We start from the raw sequence: 16,057 nt of genomic DNA, 5'->3' as shown, positions 1-16,057 counted from the left end.
TAACGTCCTCATTTAATTGGAACATATACAAGCGATAACTTATTATTGTACTCCAATTAATTCCTTAAATTGAGGAGTAAAGGTTTCCAGGTTACACACAATCAGCATAAATGTCACTAAGAATCACGGCCATATAAATCCAATTAAATTATTATATTGGCCAAGCTTAGTGAATACCTAGGAAAATGTCCAAACTTTTTCAACGCCACAGTTCCCTCAGTATTTTATTCCCAGGCTAAATCCATGACAAAACCATAATAATTCTGACTGACACAGTTGGGAGCCTCGGAAAACTTCTGTCACAAGCAATTCACCTTTTCAAAATGGATAAGTACACAGCCACAGCTCGCCTGGTGAAACAATCACAAATGCCATACAGACCAAAAGATCTCCCCCTAAAATGTAATGAAATGAGACTGAGAGTCTAAACAGTGCATTTCATTCAGGATATATTCTGTTCAACCTTAACTCTGCTCAGAATGTAATTGATCCTGTTATATTTGTGAAAACTGCTTTCAAGAATGAAAACAACAGTGTGGTAATCACTGGCAAATGACATCTCAGCTTTAATGAACACAGCATCTCATTAATCACCAAAGATCTATAGGGCTGGATCTAATGGCATTGGCAGCTACGGGCTTTCAACATCTTGTTTTTGTTATTGACATCATCAAGGGCCTTCAGACGAGTCGCCTACTGAGGAAGCCAGTCTCCAGTCCTCTCCTTAACCAGTCAGTGACTCCATGATCATTACTTCTTTCCTAGAAAATAATAAAAAAGACAAAATCAACATTTGGTTTAAAAAAAAAAAAAAAAAAGAAAAAAGAAGAAAAAAAGTATATATTATTATATAATAAGATACGCTATATATTTTCTCTTCAGAAGGAACTTGATTTTTATATGAAATGCTGAATTAAGCCTGTTTATTAAAATAAGATTCCAGTCACAACAGATAAAGCTTAAGTTTAATAAGATTAAGCGTGCCAGCTTAATTTCATAGCCAGTCACTTCCAAAAAAAATATTCAAAACTGTAACAAAACAGATGCACTTTAAGACAATCCACCACAGTTTCCATTTTTGGATTCTACATTGACAACAATTTTCATGGCAATTTCCAACAGTGCTATAAAATTTTAGTTGGACACGTCCACTCTACTGGAACAAACACCCAAATAGACTCTTATAAAACCTGGTGCCGGTGCATAGTGTTTGAAAACATATGGTGAAATGGTTATGCCAATACAACTGTTAAACATTCTGAACTTCCAAGACATTCTTCCTTCTCTTTGTGCTTTTTTTTCCATCCCTGAAGACAAAAGCTCTACTGCGTGTGAGAATCCAGAAAAACACAATAAAGGACAATAAAAGACACAAGAACACAAAACGGATCATTGACGGAGCGCCACCGTGACCACAGCATAGCACACAACAGATGGGGAGGAGGCCCTGAGCTGCTTCATGTGGCCCAGACTCTCGTGGACTGTGCAGCGATGTGGTGGTGAAGAAGGCGAGCGAAAGAAAGATGGAGAGAGACGGGGAAAGAGAGAGAGCGAGAGAGAAAGACAGACAGGCAAAGAGCGAGAGAGAAAGACAGACAGGCAAAGATCGAGAGAGAGAGAGAGAGAGAGAGAGAGAGAGAGAGAGAGAGAGAGAGAGAGAGAGAGAGAAAAACAGAGAGAGACAGACAGGCAAAGAGCGAGAGAGAGAGAGAGAGAGAGAGAGAGAGAGAGAGAGAGAGAGAGAGAGAGAGAGAGAGAGAGAGAGAGAGAGAGACAGAGAGAGAGAGAGAGAAAGAGAGGGAGAGAGAGAGAGAAAGACAGAGAGAGAGAGACAGAGAGAGAAAGACAGAGAGAGAGAGACAGAGAGAGAAAGACAGAGAGAGAAAGACAGAGAGAGAGAGAGAGAGAGAGAGAGAGAGAGAGAGAGAGAGAGAGAGAGAGAAAGACAGAGAGAGAGAGAAAGACAGAGAGAGAGAGAGAGAGAGAGAGAGAGAGAGAGAGAGAGAGAAAGACAGAGAGAGAGAAAGACATGGAGGAAGGAAGGAAGGGAGGAAGGAAGGACGGACGGAAGGAAGGAAGGAAGGAAGGAAGGAAGGAAGGAAGGCAATGTACTCTGAAAGTCTCAGTCAGTAAACTGGCCAGTTTGAGCGCTTGTGGTTTGGACAGATGAATAAGAGGGTCAGGGAGTTTAGGTACTTTAGGTCTGGTGTAGATTACTACTGCAGGACAATTAAAACATTCTGAACTGATCTGTCTACAATTTTACAAACTCTACTCTGACCCCTTGCACCTTTAACACATTAATATCTTGTATGTGATGTCAGATTTAATCCAGGAGTTTTTTTTCTACAGAGAAATAAACAAATAAGCTAATGGTGAAATAAGGAAAATGGTGTTAGGAGATTATTATTGTTGTAAATTTAGTTTTTTTTCCTCTGCAGAGAGTTTTGGAACCATAATTATCAGTCATCTATGAAGTCCATGTATTATCAGAGTAGACCAAAAGTCTTGGACCAAAATGCCACTAAACCTAATAATAAAATTCAATATAAAGATTAGAGAAGACTTCCTAGAAGTTTGTAGATTATATCGCATGACTCTGACTTCAGTTGATATTTTTTGCTAACTAACTAAGTGCTATAAACTAACTAATGGCCAAGCATATAAATAAATATTAAACCTCTTATTTAAGTTGCCATAATAATCAGCTATTTTATTTATAATATTAAATGTCATGAGCAAAACATTATGTCCATTAAAACGTAGTACATTATACAGTATATAGAAATTCTAAATCACAAAAACACAACTTCCTGAGAATGAAATAACTTTGGCACATTGGTACACAACAAAACCTATTTAGAAGTAGTTTACAGATCAGTGCCTTGGACCAAGAAAAAAAAGAATTAAAATACTGTACCATAGAAATGATCAGATAATCAGTAAATGTGTGACTGCACTTGATGTAACAGTCTGAATATATAACTGTGAAAGCACATGAGAGCAGAATGAAACTATGAATCTGATCAGCACAAATAAGTGAGATTAGGAGATGTGATCGTATGACAGACTTAGCCGTCACTTGGGAGTACAGATGCTCATCTCTAGTTTACACCTGCAATGGGACGATTTCCAGAGTAACTCAGGATGAAAATTCCAAAAGCATGACTAACTATGCATTTCAATCATCTACACAAATGCATGTTAACACAAACACACACACACCAGTATATTTAAAACCATCATCATCACCAGATCACCTAAACTTTGTGACATGGACCTGAACACACCTGCCAGCTTGAGCCACTTGGGCACCTTTGCAGGGTCTGTGCGAACCGGTTTAGGTGCTTGACTTTCCTCATCACTGTGGTCCTCAAGGTTCACCTGGCTCCTGGGAGCTCCGTTAGACTCGCTTTGCAGAGGGAGAGAGTCCTCAAGGGGCAGTGAACTGGAGGATGAAGCTGGAGACCTGGGCATACAGCTGAAAAAGCAAGGCAGGGGATAACGGGAAGAAGGGAGATTAAAAATGTGGAGGGGGGGGGATTAAAGGGGAGGATATCAAACATTTGGAGAGCAATAGGAAGGAAGAGAGGGAAGAAAAACAGAAGAAAGAGGCTTAACAAGATAAGTTCCGATACTTTACTCCCCAAAAAGTGCTCTTAGGCTGGAGGATGCATTTAGGATTGTGTGTGTGTGTGTGTGTTTTGGAGAGTTAACCCTGCCTCGCTGACTGCTTTCATGTGAAGGTGAAGAGAGTAAAGAGGTGAAAGGGCGTGACCTCCTGAGAGGCTGCTGTTATTAGAAGCTTCCTGTGTAGAGCCACTTCAGTGCAAACAACTTAATCTTTCCGGCTACAAGTATTTCCGCAGAGTGGGACACCAGCCACCTGCTGCTCCTGTACCAAACCAACATCCATAACCTCCTACAGAGAGAAGCCTCATGCTGTACCGAGCGCAGAATACCTCAGAGGTCATGCCTCACACGGACTAATAACCATGCACATCTCTTAAGTCCATGCTGACAGGAACAGTTGATACAGTCTATAAAACTGGTTAGGAAAGAGGAATCATTTCACATACCACTCCATATCTGGTGTAATCTCGCACGCCTTAAGCTGTTTATATCAAATTCTAGTAAAACATGAAGGCAAATCAAATGAAAAAAATGTTGTTGTTTTTTTATTTTGCTTATTGTAAATGAGTGTCAATTATGTGGAACATCCGGACAGCTTGCTTTCAATTACAGACTTCATTTGACTTATATATACCAAATATACCATCAACCATTTCATTTCATGTATGAGCCCATAATTGTCTATCGAATAAACCAGAACATTTTTGAAATCTGAAAGATTCTGAAGCAAAAATATTTCTATCCATTAATAAATAGTGTTTTTTTTTTTTTTAACTCAGTCACATTTTGTTATCTTATGTCTTGGTATTTTTAAAAATAAATAAATAAACAAACAAACAAACAAACAAATAAATAAATCCACCACCTTTACTCATCTTCATGCTGGAATAATTCTTTCTAACTGGCTTCCAGACTACTATATACATGTTCACTATATAGGGTATAAAATAAATGATAATATAATTCCTACATACTTTATTTAAATAAAAAAAAGCTTGTCAAGGATTTTTGCACCGTTAAGAATTTAAGCTTCTTAAAGGAGGTTTTTCTTTTTTGAAAGGAAAAGCCTAGGGGTCATTTAACAGCTCCCCCAGAAGCACAAACCAAAGAATCCTACTGTTTCTAAATATTAGACTGTACTTCACTATTTGCATATTATAAGTTCATTTCACATTCAAGCAGAGAAACAAATAAACAACTCCAAATAAATAAATAAATCCCTATTAGAACTGTTCACTAGAACTTCTTACACTTCTTGTACAAGCAATGAGTGGCATTTAGTCAGAAACACCACAAACCACATGCTTTGACTAAAGTTATGTGTCTTAAAGTAAACAATTATTACATAAGAAAAGAATAAAGCATAGCAGGACATGCTATTTTAGAAATATTAGAAGTAATGGGGTTGTGTGTGTGCGCACGCGCGTCTCTTTCTTTTTTCTTAATCGATTAAACAATGATTTGTCATGTTACAGAGTAACCACAAATTTCAAAGTCATCTGTCCTGAAGACTTCTGAAAACTGCCCATTAAAAAGTGCTTACACCAAAGAGTCCTTCTATAAAAGTTCTAAACAATTCTCAAAGTACCGTATCAACAGTTACATGTTATTTGGTGTAAGCGTACAGACTACAGGTTGCCATGAATGTGTTATAGAAACAAGCTACTGTCAGAGCTGTTATTGAAAATAATTTAATGACTCCTGAGCAATCCGATTCATGAACTGTCATATACGGCAAATGCAATTAAATCTATAAAGTATTCCAACAACGTAATGCGTGACAGAGAGTAAATCTGATTGTTAAATTAAGTCATCATACTGACATGTCATGCCAGGCAGTAGCAGGAAATGGCTTCTTCTTTGAAGTGAATCCTAGAGAAGAGCGTACGTGTGTGTGTGTGTGTGTGTGTGTGTGTGTGTGTGCGCCCTGATGAAGGAGTGAATGAGACAGGTGGGAGGGAATGGTGTTTGTGTGTGATGGAGCAGCGATACTAGGAAATGAGCGTCTATCTTTAGACAGGAGAGGACGAGGGGAAATGTATTTGTATGAGAAATTGTTGGGAGGGGTGTTCAAGGAAATGAGGGCGGAATAGGGGTCATGAAGGTGTGTGTGAGGAAGGGGGCACCTGTGGTTTCAGTGCAACACTCCCATTTGGATTGAACCTCAAAGGCATTCCAGCCAGGCCAATGACTATCCTCGCAGAACAGCCGGCGTATAGTGATGGGGAGAGAGAGTCACTGAAGCGATTGCACAAGTTCATTCTGAAACTGTAGTGACTAATGCTGGTGCATGTGTGTATGTATATGTGTGTGTGTGTGTGTGTGTGTGTTAGAGATGCGAAAGTAGATAAAAGACACCTTTTTGCCAGTGTAGTTGACTGTGTGGGGTTGTAACTAGCTTCATATACAAAAAATTGTTTGGGCCAAATTTTTCTTTTCAAAAACTTCCTTACATTTTGCCAAGACATGTTCAGTGCCTAAAGTTTGCTTCTGTAATACTGGCCTTGAGCTTTGAGGCTATTGTTGTTGACAAGAAGAAAAATTCTTTCAAATGATGGTTATTAAACTTGGGCTCCAGGGAATCTGGTGGTCTGTGATGCACAGAGTTCCAGGGTTATTTGTTTACATCAATAGAGATCTTAATCCATCATTACCAAAACTGTTATATGTAACAGACTATTTGCATAATCACTCAGTCTGTTATTTCAATTGTTGGATAAATTCATGAGAAACAAAACCCTATAGATTCCCAATTTTACAGTGAGGCTACAAAAGTTCCTCCGGTTCTAGATCACCACACACTCGTATAAAATTCTGTTGCTTTTAGAAAGCCTTGGTTGTGTGGTTTATCTTATTATCTAAAGGCTGAATCATTTCCTTTTTAGTAAAAGGTTTACTATGAATTTAGCTGAGCTGGCCAAAGATTGAAGCTATAATCTATATTAAAAATGATGAATGAATAATAACGTGGATCAAATTTGCAGAAATGCAATTTTTAGCATGTCAACCTAGTTGCCATCTTTAGCCTCATAGTTCTGTTACAAAACTAAAAAAATAAAAAATAAAATTTAAAGTAGAATCCTGATTGAGAGCATTTGGAATGAGGCGGAATGAGGACATTTTTGGTTGAAATGTTTCTTCAGGCCTGTAGAAGTCAAGATGCATGATTAAGTTAAGCATAATGTGTGTTGCTGCTGTTCCACCTATATACCTTTAATATGCAGTCATTTCAGCAGTGTTAAAGTGTGAAAAATATCATACCCAGCGATGAGCTCATCGGCCTGCAGGGCAGAGACACTGCTGTCCACAAGATCACTGCGCAAATAGCATTCTGTCAAACACACACACACACACACACAGTGCATAACATGTTTCTCAGTGACCTTGGCTTCTATTCTTCTGCATAAATGACAAGAGTGACATTACTGACTAACTGCTTCAATCGCAGCAGACTAAAGCATCCACTACATTACGGCGTATCCGGTGTCAGCGCTACAGTTACCCAGGATGCCCTCTAGGGAGAGGGTGCTTTCAGTAAACAGGATTAATTTAAGGTCATTGCTTTGGACAGAAGATAAAAGAGAAAAACAAAAATGGAAGTTGCTGTGAACAAACCTGTCTTCACGTCCGAGCCAAAGTACACGAGAGCAGCAGGGAAGAGGTTGGCCTGGTAGAGGAGAGGGCAGACAGGAAACACAACCGTGTCAATATAAACATGGACTTCACACTGTATCCAATAAATGGAACAATTACAGGACCAAAGCAAGGTAACAAACAAAGCCACGGGCATGATCTGGGTACAGAATTGACTCAAAAAACAGCAAGAGACAACGTGAGCACCCAAATAGTAAAACGCATTTAAAACTGCATTACAAAAAAATCCTGTTGGTGTGAAACCCTAACGTCCATCTGGACATCAATCTCAATCCAATTATTTATGAAATGATAAAATCAAGTAATACATTAAGTAATCCTAATTTTAGGTATATGTAAATTATAAATGTCCACACACACACACACACAATACCCTCTTAAACTTTACACCACTAGAACACTTCCCTGTCACAGGATAAATCCTAAATCTGGGTAAATCTGTAGCTTCCCATTTCTTAAGAGGATGAAAAGAAATTAAAGTAGTGACTAGTGACATGCTATTAATTCCTCAAGATACAATGAACTCATCTGTTATCATGCTGTAATAGCAAATAGCTGTCAAGTGAAAATGTATTAACTAGGCATCTCTGTCAGATAACAGTGATCGCTAGCAGCACCTCCCAATATTATGCTTTCGGCTCATCTAAAAAAAAAAAAAATCCACACAGTAACATAGCATCATGTTGTAATGACACCAGCATTGTGCTGTGTGTAAAATGACCAAATGGTGGCCACAAGCTAATTAAACCTTTTTTTTTTTTCACCTTTTCCAGCATTAGGTGTAGACGTCCAGGGCTACAGTTAAATATTGTGATTATAATAAAATGCAAGGTTAAAAAAAAAAAAAAAAAAAAGGTAGTAATTCAATGCTAGATGCAGTTTTGATTGGGGTCACTCATGGAGGAAAAAGGGTGTCTATCTGGCTAAGCAAGAAAAAAATTGAATGCATCAGCTTTATCTTGCACTGGATAATAAATTCACTACAGAAATAAGTTATTAAGGAATATAAGTTGATAGAGGCTTTAATAATGAAATCTCATTTTGTAAAATTGAAGGCGGCTTTAATTTCTTCAAACTTTCTCTCGCACACTGGAGCAAGGATGAAGGCTGTATCCCTCTGCACCCTGCACTGGCACTATAATGGGTAAAGCTGTGTCCTAATTGCTATTATTAGGGCTCTTTGAGGGGGAAAACAATGTGTTTAAATGGGCTACCAAGCATTCTGTCCCCACAAAGCCACGAATGCCTCCCGTTTGAGCGGTGGGGGGGAGAGAGAGGGGCTGGTGTGTGTGGGGGGTTGTATCAAAGGCTGCCTGTGATGGGAAACATTCCTTCCGTGACATGACACAGAGTGATTAAAGATTCTGTTGTGTGCCTTTAATGCTTTTAAGTCCTAATAGAGGGTGACAGAGATAGAGACAGAAGAAAAAGAGACAAAATTGAGAGAGGGGCACGGGGGTATGGTGGAGGGAGAGGGAGTGAGAGAGAGAGAGAGAGAGGGAGAAACGAGAAGGTAAAGGAAGTAAGATGGAAGAAAACCAAACAAGTGAGGAAGTGAGAATGATGAAGAAGGAAAAAAAACTGCTGAAGGTGTTTGTGTGTGAAGAGACACATGTATACATGCACAGACGCAGCCAATCAAACGCTTTGGGATACTACAAAGGAGCCCCCGCTCTTCCAGAAGACGAAAACAAGACACAGAAAATACACAATAAAGGAAAGAATTTCCTTCCTTATGCCCTGTAATTAAACAACAAGAGGAGAACACCAAAGGAGTAAGTCTATATACCATCTGGATACACAAAGAAAAACAGAGAGAAGAGGGAATGCAAAATGTCCTGTGGTTGCCGCAATCTCTCGTGCCATTGCTGTTTTGGTTCTCGGCTGGGTTTTGATGGCTCTCGGAGTGCGTGTGTTTGTGGGGGAAACTCTGTGGGACACACTTGTAGTGGTCAAAAATGGAGCAAGTCAGCGGTTCCTGCGGCAATCTTCAGTTTTTTCGGATGTTATTTAAAAACTAGAGATTCTACAAGTAGGATCTTCTAGGAGTGTGTGTGTATTTATAGATGCGTGCATAGAGATGGATAACTAGTGAGTTCGCTGGGTCTAAAAAAACCATCATAAGCCATCACAGTGCTGGCTTTGGGGAAGCAAGTGGCCAGAGAGCCATGCGCAGGATTACACACACTACTCAATTACAAAAGTAGAAGGTTTATTTTAGGAAAGCGAAACATTTAGGAAAATTGAAAGTTTCAGCTTATCAAAAGGCCCATAAAAAGAATGGCCTTAAAAAAAGGAAAAAGAAAGAAGCAGCAGAAATCTTCAGCATGTATTTTGAATGCTTGGTGCTGGTCAGTAAGATCCAGAAATAAGGAAAGATTCAGGGTAAGATACGAGTGACTTCTTTAAAGAGCATCACTACTAAAACTAAGTTAGCTAGAACTGTTTTTTGCATCAGTATTTCCAGACAGATACTTTATACACAACTGTCGCATACCCAGACTCATGAAAAGAGAGAAAGCGAAAAAGAGAAGGGTTGGGATCAAAGCACCCCCCATATGCCAGTTTCCACCTGGCTAAATGAAAGCCAGCTGAGGTCAGGGCAAACACAGAGAACATTCCGGCCCTTTCCCTTTGAACAGAGAAGAGAGGTGCCTCAAGCCAGCCTGTCCTCTTCTATCCACATACTTGTTTTTTTTTTTTTTTTTTATACACTATCCACCACTCCCTCATTCCTGGTCCAGTAAGCTTCTGATGCTAACCTAATCCATAAGTCCACTGAAAGCCTGGTCTTGACTCACAGTCTGGAGTAGAGCATGAGAGAGAAAAGCAGTAGGCATACACTGATCTAATACAGAGTATCAACACTGATGCCAATGTTGAGCCCTGAAATGCTGTTTTTTTTTTCTTTCTTCTTTTCAGATTTGCAATAATAACCCTTCACTAAGGGATTTTATATCCCATGAATGTGTGTGATGCTGAATGACAGTGAGTTTGTGTCATGTGTTTATCTACCAGATCTACGTTCTTAAAGACTGTCGCCACTGTCTCTTTGATGCTTTGCGTAACTTGGCAACAGCTTGCAGAATGTTGGCTCGGATAATAAAATGATGAATCCCAGAGCTCTTGGGATTAAACCAAAAAAAAAAAAAAAAAAAAAAGTATTAATTTAAAACAAAAAAAAAAAAATCCTGGGAAAAGACTACAGACGGTTAGTGTATGTATTAGAAAGCATTTATTGTACCTAAACTGGCAGAATCTATCATACAGCACCAAGCAGTGAATCTGATTCCTAGTATAGAAAAGGTAAAGTCATGTCCAACACCTGAACTAAACCAACTGAATTACTTCAATTTCTATTTCTATATAAAAGCAACCGTCCTTACAAGTTAAAATTGAGGCCAAACTGACTTGGAGTGAGCCTTATATACAAAACTGCAATTTATCCACAAATCTGGTTAGAATGAACAAACTTTAGTATCCTATAAGATCTCCTGAGTTTATGTTAACCTACAGACCAACCTTCATCAAATAATTCCTGCATTGTATATAAAGAAGTTATGATGTGAAATATAAATCACTAATTCATTTCAATAAATCTTTTGAAACTCTTAAAAGAAAGCAATCCAAAACAAATTCATAAAAAAAAAAAAAAAAACACATGAGATTGTTCAATTAGAACATGGTGTCTTATAAGTGGAGTTAGAGTTAGGGAGGCTCTACGGTAGCCATAGACAGGCTCGCTGCAAGGGGCATCTTCAGGTTTCTGGAGATGATCTTTTGCCATTTAGTCATCATTTGCTTATTTTCAGCGATCTCTGAATTGTGGCGCTTTCTGTGCACCAATAAATGTAAATAAGCTGCATATGTGAATATTCTTGGTCATTTATAGATTTTATTGAGATGAAAAAAAATAGTTAGCTGTGCTGAAACTTATAAATCTGGTCGTATTTTTTTTAAGTTCTGTTTGACCTATAAATATTGAGATGCAATTGTACTAAAAAACTGAGGCCAAACAATAGCTGTAAGTTTACAGCACAGACCATGCCTGCTGTGGTCGTGAGTAGAAGTACAAAGCAACTGAAAATAAAAATTTGACACCAAGAACTGTTGAACAAAACAGGTTAAGCTGTCTCTTTTGTGGACATCGTACAGTACCAGCACAGAGACATCAGATGCAATACAAAGCCACGGGATTATTAACTTTAGCCTCAGACGTGTTCCAGAATTACTAAAAATGTAACACAATGTAATTTCACATTGACCACAAAGCAAGCTTTCACCGGTGATTTGGAGACAAAGCCCCAGCTTGTGAACTCTGTGCCATTAGACATGTTACAACCAGGTGGAAAACCAACCCAAAATCTGTGAAGAAAGAAATAATGTCTGAACCTGAAATGAACTTTAGCATGTGTAGCGGGGGCAGTTGAGGGGGCCATGGGAGTAAATTTTTTTATTCATAATAGAAACCAAACATGCAAATGTTAATACACAAAAACAGATGTGGATGACAGCGCTCCACAAAGCTAGGCACATGTTCACATGTCCACTCACACACAAACACAACCTGTGTCTCACCTGAAACAGAGTAACACTGGGGTCGTCCAGCTTGGTTTTTGGAGGTGCAATGACTGGCAAGACAAAAGAACATGATCATACACCCACCTCAGTTTACACAGACACCACTACACTGCAAAAAACGACAGCCATATATCATCTTACATTAAGTCCAATTTATCAACTAGTTCTTAGTCTAAGATTCCAATAAAACTATATTTATTTTTATGAAGTTATGTTAATAATTACTACTAAATACTTTTTAAGCTTCAAGTTTTCTTATTCTTTTAGCATATCGTCGCTGTCAGGCGGGAATCCTCGTATCTCCAAAACCGTTATTTTTCAGGAAATTAAAAAAACGCCGTACCTTATCTGCAGTGCACAGGGTTTAGTTTAGTTTGCAGTGGATTAGATGTCTTGCGCTAAATTCCTGTCCTCAGACGAGCACCAGAACTAGCGGGGGTCAAGATTTTTTTTCTTTGAGCCCAGTGTTTTGAAGACATTTACCTCAGAAGACGTGTTGATTCGTTTCGACTCTTCTTGAGGAGAAATATGCCGCGAAGCTCTCCCGCGGAGTGAGGAAGAGGTGGACAGTTGAAGTGTCCAATGGAGTTATGAGATTTGCGGTCAAGTTATTTTCAAGACTTTAGATTGGTTAATAACTTGTAAAAATAACAGACCCACATGGGGACTGACCAATAGCATCGATATGTGAAAAAATATGAAATTGACAAAATTTGGACATACGAGGTTTCCGCCCGACAGCGACGATATACTTTTGCTTCTTTCTAGAAATTACTGCTTGGAATTAAGATAAATGATCTGCCAAGAGAACAAGAACATTTTAAGCTTAAAAAAAAGTTAGAAAAATAGTCTTTGGTTTCTAGAAAATATTAAATAGGAAATTCTTATAATAATGAATACTGGTATATTAAGGAAATACTGATAATTTTGACATTCTCAAGATACACTTACGATATTGTAATATATAACATCAAAATATAAAAATAGTATAGGGTGCAATGATGGTCTCCCATTGTGTACGTGTCTTTACGGTATCTTTACACTCACACAGGTAAAAGGGGAGATCAGGATCCTGTAGATGAGTCCTTACAAACTGCTTCAGAAGAGCAACTACAAAGAAAACTCACATGTATTAGTCCACTTTTATATAACATCATTAACAGACAAAAGTTAGGACAGTATAAAGTATGTATATCATGTAATTATATTTGCAATTTAAAACACAATTGAGAAAAATTTCCAAAAAGATAAAAATTTCCAAAGAATGTTCCTCAGGAATACTGTTACAAATATTTCTATATCACTGCATGATCCCATGTGTGTAAACTGCCAATGTTATGAGTAAAATTTGTAAAATACTGTCTAATATAAAAATGCATTCTGATCTCCTAAAATAAAACCCAGGAACATATGTAACTGTAGCGTTTGGCTTTTAAAGCCTCGGCATAATTCGTGCAGAGATGATGCTGACATTGGCTAGCTTCCACAATGAAGTGTATGAAGTAATGGTGTCACATATAGAAGTAGTACATAATCTTGATCACTGCAATGAGCACACTTGGTACACTAATGTACTCTGCACCCTGAACAAGGTGAACCATTCCTAGAAGAAGTAATTGGGATGTGGTAGACTAGTTATAAAAAGGTGTTGGACTACCAATCAGAAGGTTGTGAGTTTGAATACCAGGTCCACCATGCTGCTACTTCTGAGCCCCTGAGCAAGGACCTTAACCCTCAATTGCTTCTTCCAGTCATGGAAATTGTCACAAAAATATATTCGCAACACCTGCAATACTGGGGCACTTGAACGTGAAGTTTAATTACTAATTATTATGATTATTACTAATCTGCATAAAATTAGAAATATAGAAATTGATAATGTCAGTGGAACAGGAAAAGAATGGCTGCCTTTTGCTTTGTCTGCTACAGGTGAGATTGCAGTAAAAAATAAATCAGCATGTTGGTCATTTATAGCTCTTTCCTTAAAATAAATTGTGCAGTGCATGGTCTTTCAGAAAGACAAAGATCGCACTCTAACCTGTTTCTAGCGGTCTAAAAAACCCTTGGAGAACCCGCCTGTCAGGAAACTGAACTCTCAGCACGACCTGGAACATTCATACAGAAGCATTCAATGTTGATGTGATCGTGTAAATGTAATAACAGCAGTCACAGAAGAACAGGAAGATATCTCAAAAAAGGGTGAGCTACAAATTTAGGCTTAAATGAGCACTATTAGTCAACAACCTAATAAATCAGTGAGCAACAAGAGGAGCGAGCTACACGGACAGGAGAATCCGCTTCAGAGTATCGTCATAGACATGAAGTAGACTCACCTTGGGATATCTATTTATTTTCTCCTTCTTCAGAGCTTCCCTCAAAGACTGTGTCAACAGAGGGGCCTCTTCCAACACCCTCCTGAGAGACAGACACAAAATATACACTAAAATAAAAAAGTAAGAGCTGGAAGACAGAAAAATACTCATAAAAACTATTACAAAGAAAAGCATCTGATTACTGATCCAGAGATCGTTAATCATTCTCAAAATTACAGGCCAGCATGTGAGCAGACATGAAGAAAAAAAAGACAGCAACAGACAGAACCTTGTGGTTCCTTAATTTTTATAGTTCATAATTAGAACCAATTAAGTAACAGAACCATGTCATCAGACTGTCTGATCTTCCATTGGAGCAATAGCAAACCCCCTACCAATTAAGCCAAGTGGGTGGAACCCCTTTGGGTGCCTGGATCCTAACCAGAAAAAATATCATTACAAATTAGTTAGAGTGAAGAGGATTTCCCTGCTCAGGCGGGAGAGCTGTAGGGACATGAGATTTCAAACTGAGCATTTAACATTTATTCTGCATTGTGTATACTGTTGTATCATACGGTTCTGGGTTCTTTATAACATCTACTACATGGGTACTAGATTCATTTTATTTGGTTAGATGAATGATTCAAAGTTCCACTATGAGCCTGTAAACATGAGCCACTACATTTATTTAAGTTGAAATCACATATTTATAAATGATACTGTATAGTTCAGTGATATGCATCTGAAGATCTGGTCATTTACTTACATCTGACATTAAGTGGTAGCTAAAGTTGCGTCAGTACAGATATTTGTAGTGTATGGAAATTGAATCATTTTTTATTTTTTGCCAGACTGTACCTTGAAGAAGAACGGTACTGGGTTTGTTAATACATAAAAATAAAATCTAAAAGTTTAATTAGCACAAACGCAACCATCCACATAAACACAGGCACACAGATACAAACTATGGCAAAACAACAAATACCACCGCAAAAACAGAGAGCAGACACAGACATGCATTACATAAAGACAGGCAAACACACACATTGAGCAGATCAAAGAGCCGAGACAGAGATGAGGCCTTTGGTCACAGAAGCATGTCTGCTGTGGTAACACTCAAATGGTATTATGCACGCATAGCAAACAAAAAACATGCAACACACAAACACACAGAGACACAAACACACAGACACAAAGACACACAGAGAGACAGAGGCACAAACACACAGGCACAAACACACAGAGACAGTCACAGAAACACACAAAGAGAAACACACAGAGACAGTCACAGAAACACACAGAAAGAGACAGAGTCACAGAAACACACAGAGACACACACACACACAGAGACACACACACACAGAGACAGAGACACACACACACAGAGACAGAGACACACACAGAGACAGAGACACACAGAGACAGAGACACACACAGAGACAGAGACACACACAGAGACAGAGACACACACAGAGACAGAGACACACACAGAGACATATACACACACAGACAAAGACATATACACACACAGACAAAGACATATACACACACAGGCAGAGACACACACACACACAGACAAAGACATATACACACACAGGCAGAGACACACACACACACACACACACACACACAGACAGAGACACACACACACAGAGACACACACACAGAGACACACACACAGAGACACACACACACAGAGACACACAGAGAGACACACACAGAGACACACAGACACAGAGACACACAGACACAGAGACACACAGAAAGACACACACAGACACAGTGTCTGTGTGTGTCTGTCTCACACAGAGACACACACACTGTGAGAGACACACAGACATACAAATATCTCACAGTCTCCCCATGCAGCCTGCATA

General features: G+C 38.7%; 1 protein-coding gene across 2 annotated transcripts in view; it reads right to left on the bottom strand.

The window, feature by feature from the left end:
* Positions 1–541: 541 nt before the first annotated feature.
* The window catches only part of aspscr1 (ASPSCR1 tether for SLC2A4, UBX domain containing), a 31,810-nt gene continuing 16,294 nt past the window's right edge, over positions 542–16,057 (bottom strand). Inside the window, exons 10-17 of one of the 2 annotated variants that reach the window (XM_060885444.1) lie at positions 14,202–14,283; positions 13,907–13,973; positions 12,916–12,978; positions 11,866–11,918; positions 7,249–7,300; positions 6,895–6,964; positions 3,291–3,481; positions 542–761 (exon numbers count right to left, since the gene is read on the bottom strand). In XM_060885444.1, coding sequence (XP_060741427.1) covers positions 751–761; positions 3,291–3,481; positions 6,895–6,964; positions 7,249–7,300; positions 11,866–11,918; positions 12,916–12,978; positions 13,907–13,973; positions 14,202–14,283 — 589 coding nt within the window. In that variant the 3' untranslated portion in view covers positions 542–750. Of the gene's footprint in view, positions 762–3,290; positions 3,482–6,894; positions 6,965–7,248; positions 7,301–11,865; positions 11,919–12,164; positions 12,667–12,915; positions 12,979–13,906; positions 13,974–14,201; positions 14,284–16,057 lie in introns of those variants that run through there. The other variant, XM_060885452.1, reaches the window with a different exon arrangement.

The sequence above is a fragment of the Tachysurus vachellii genome, chromosome 1, assembly GCF_030014155.1.
Source record: "Tachysurus vachellii isolate PV-2020 chromosome 1, HZAU_Pvac_v1, whole genome shotgun sequence".
Classification (NCBI taxonomy): domain Eukaryota; kingdom Metazoa; phylum Chordata; class Actinopteri; order Siluriformes; family Bagridae; genus Tachysurus; species Tachysurus vachellii.
Note: the sequence above shows the minus strand (reverse complement) of the source record. Positions and strands in the feature narration are given on the sequence as shown.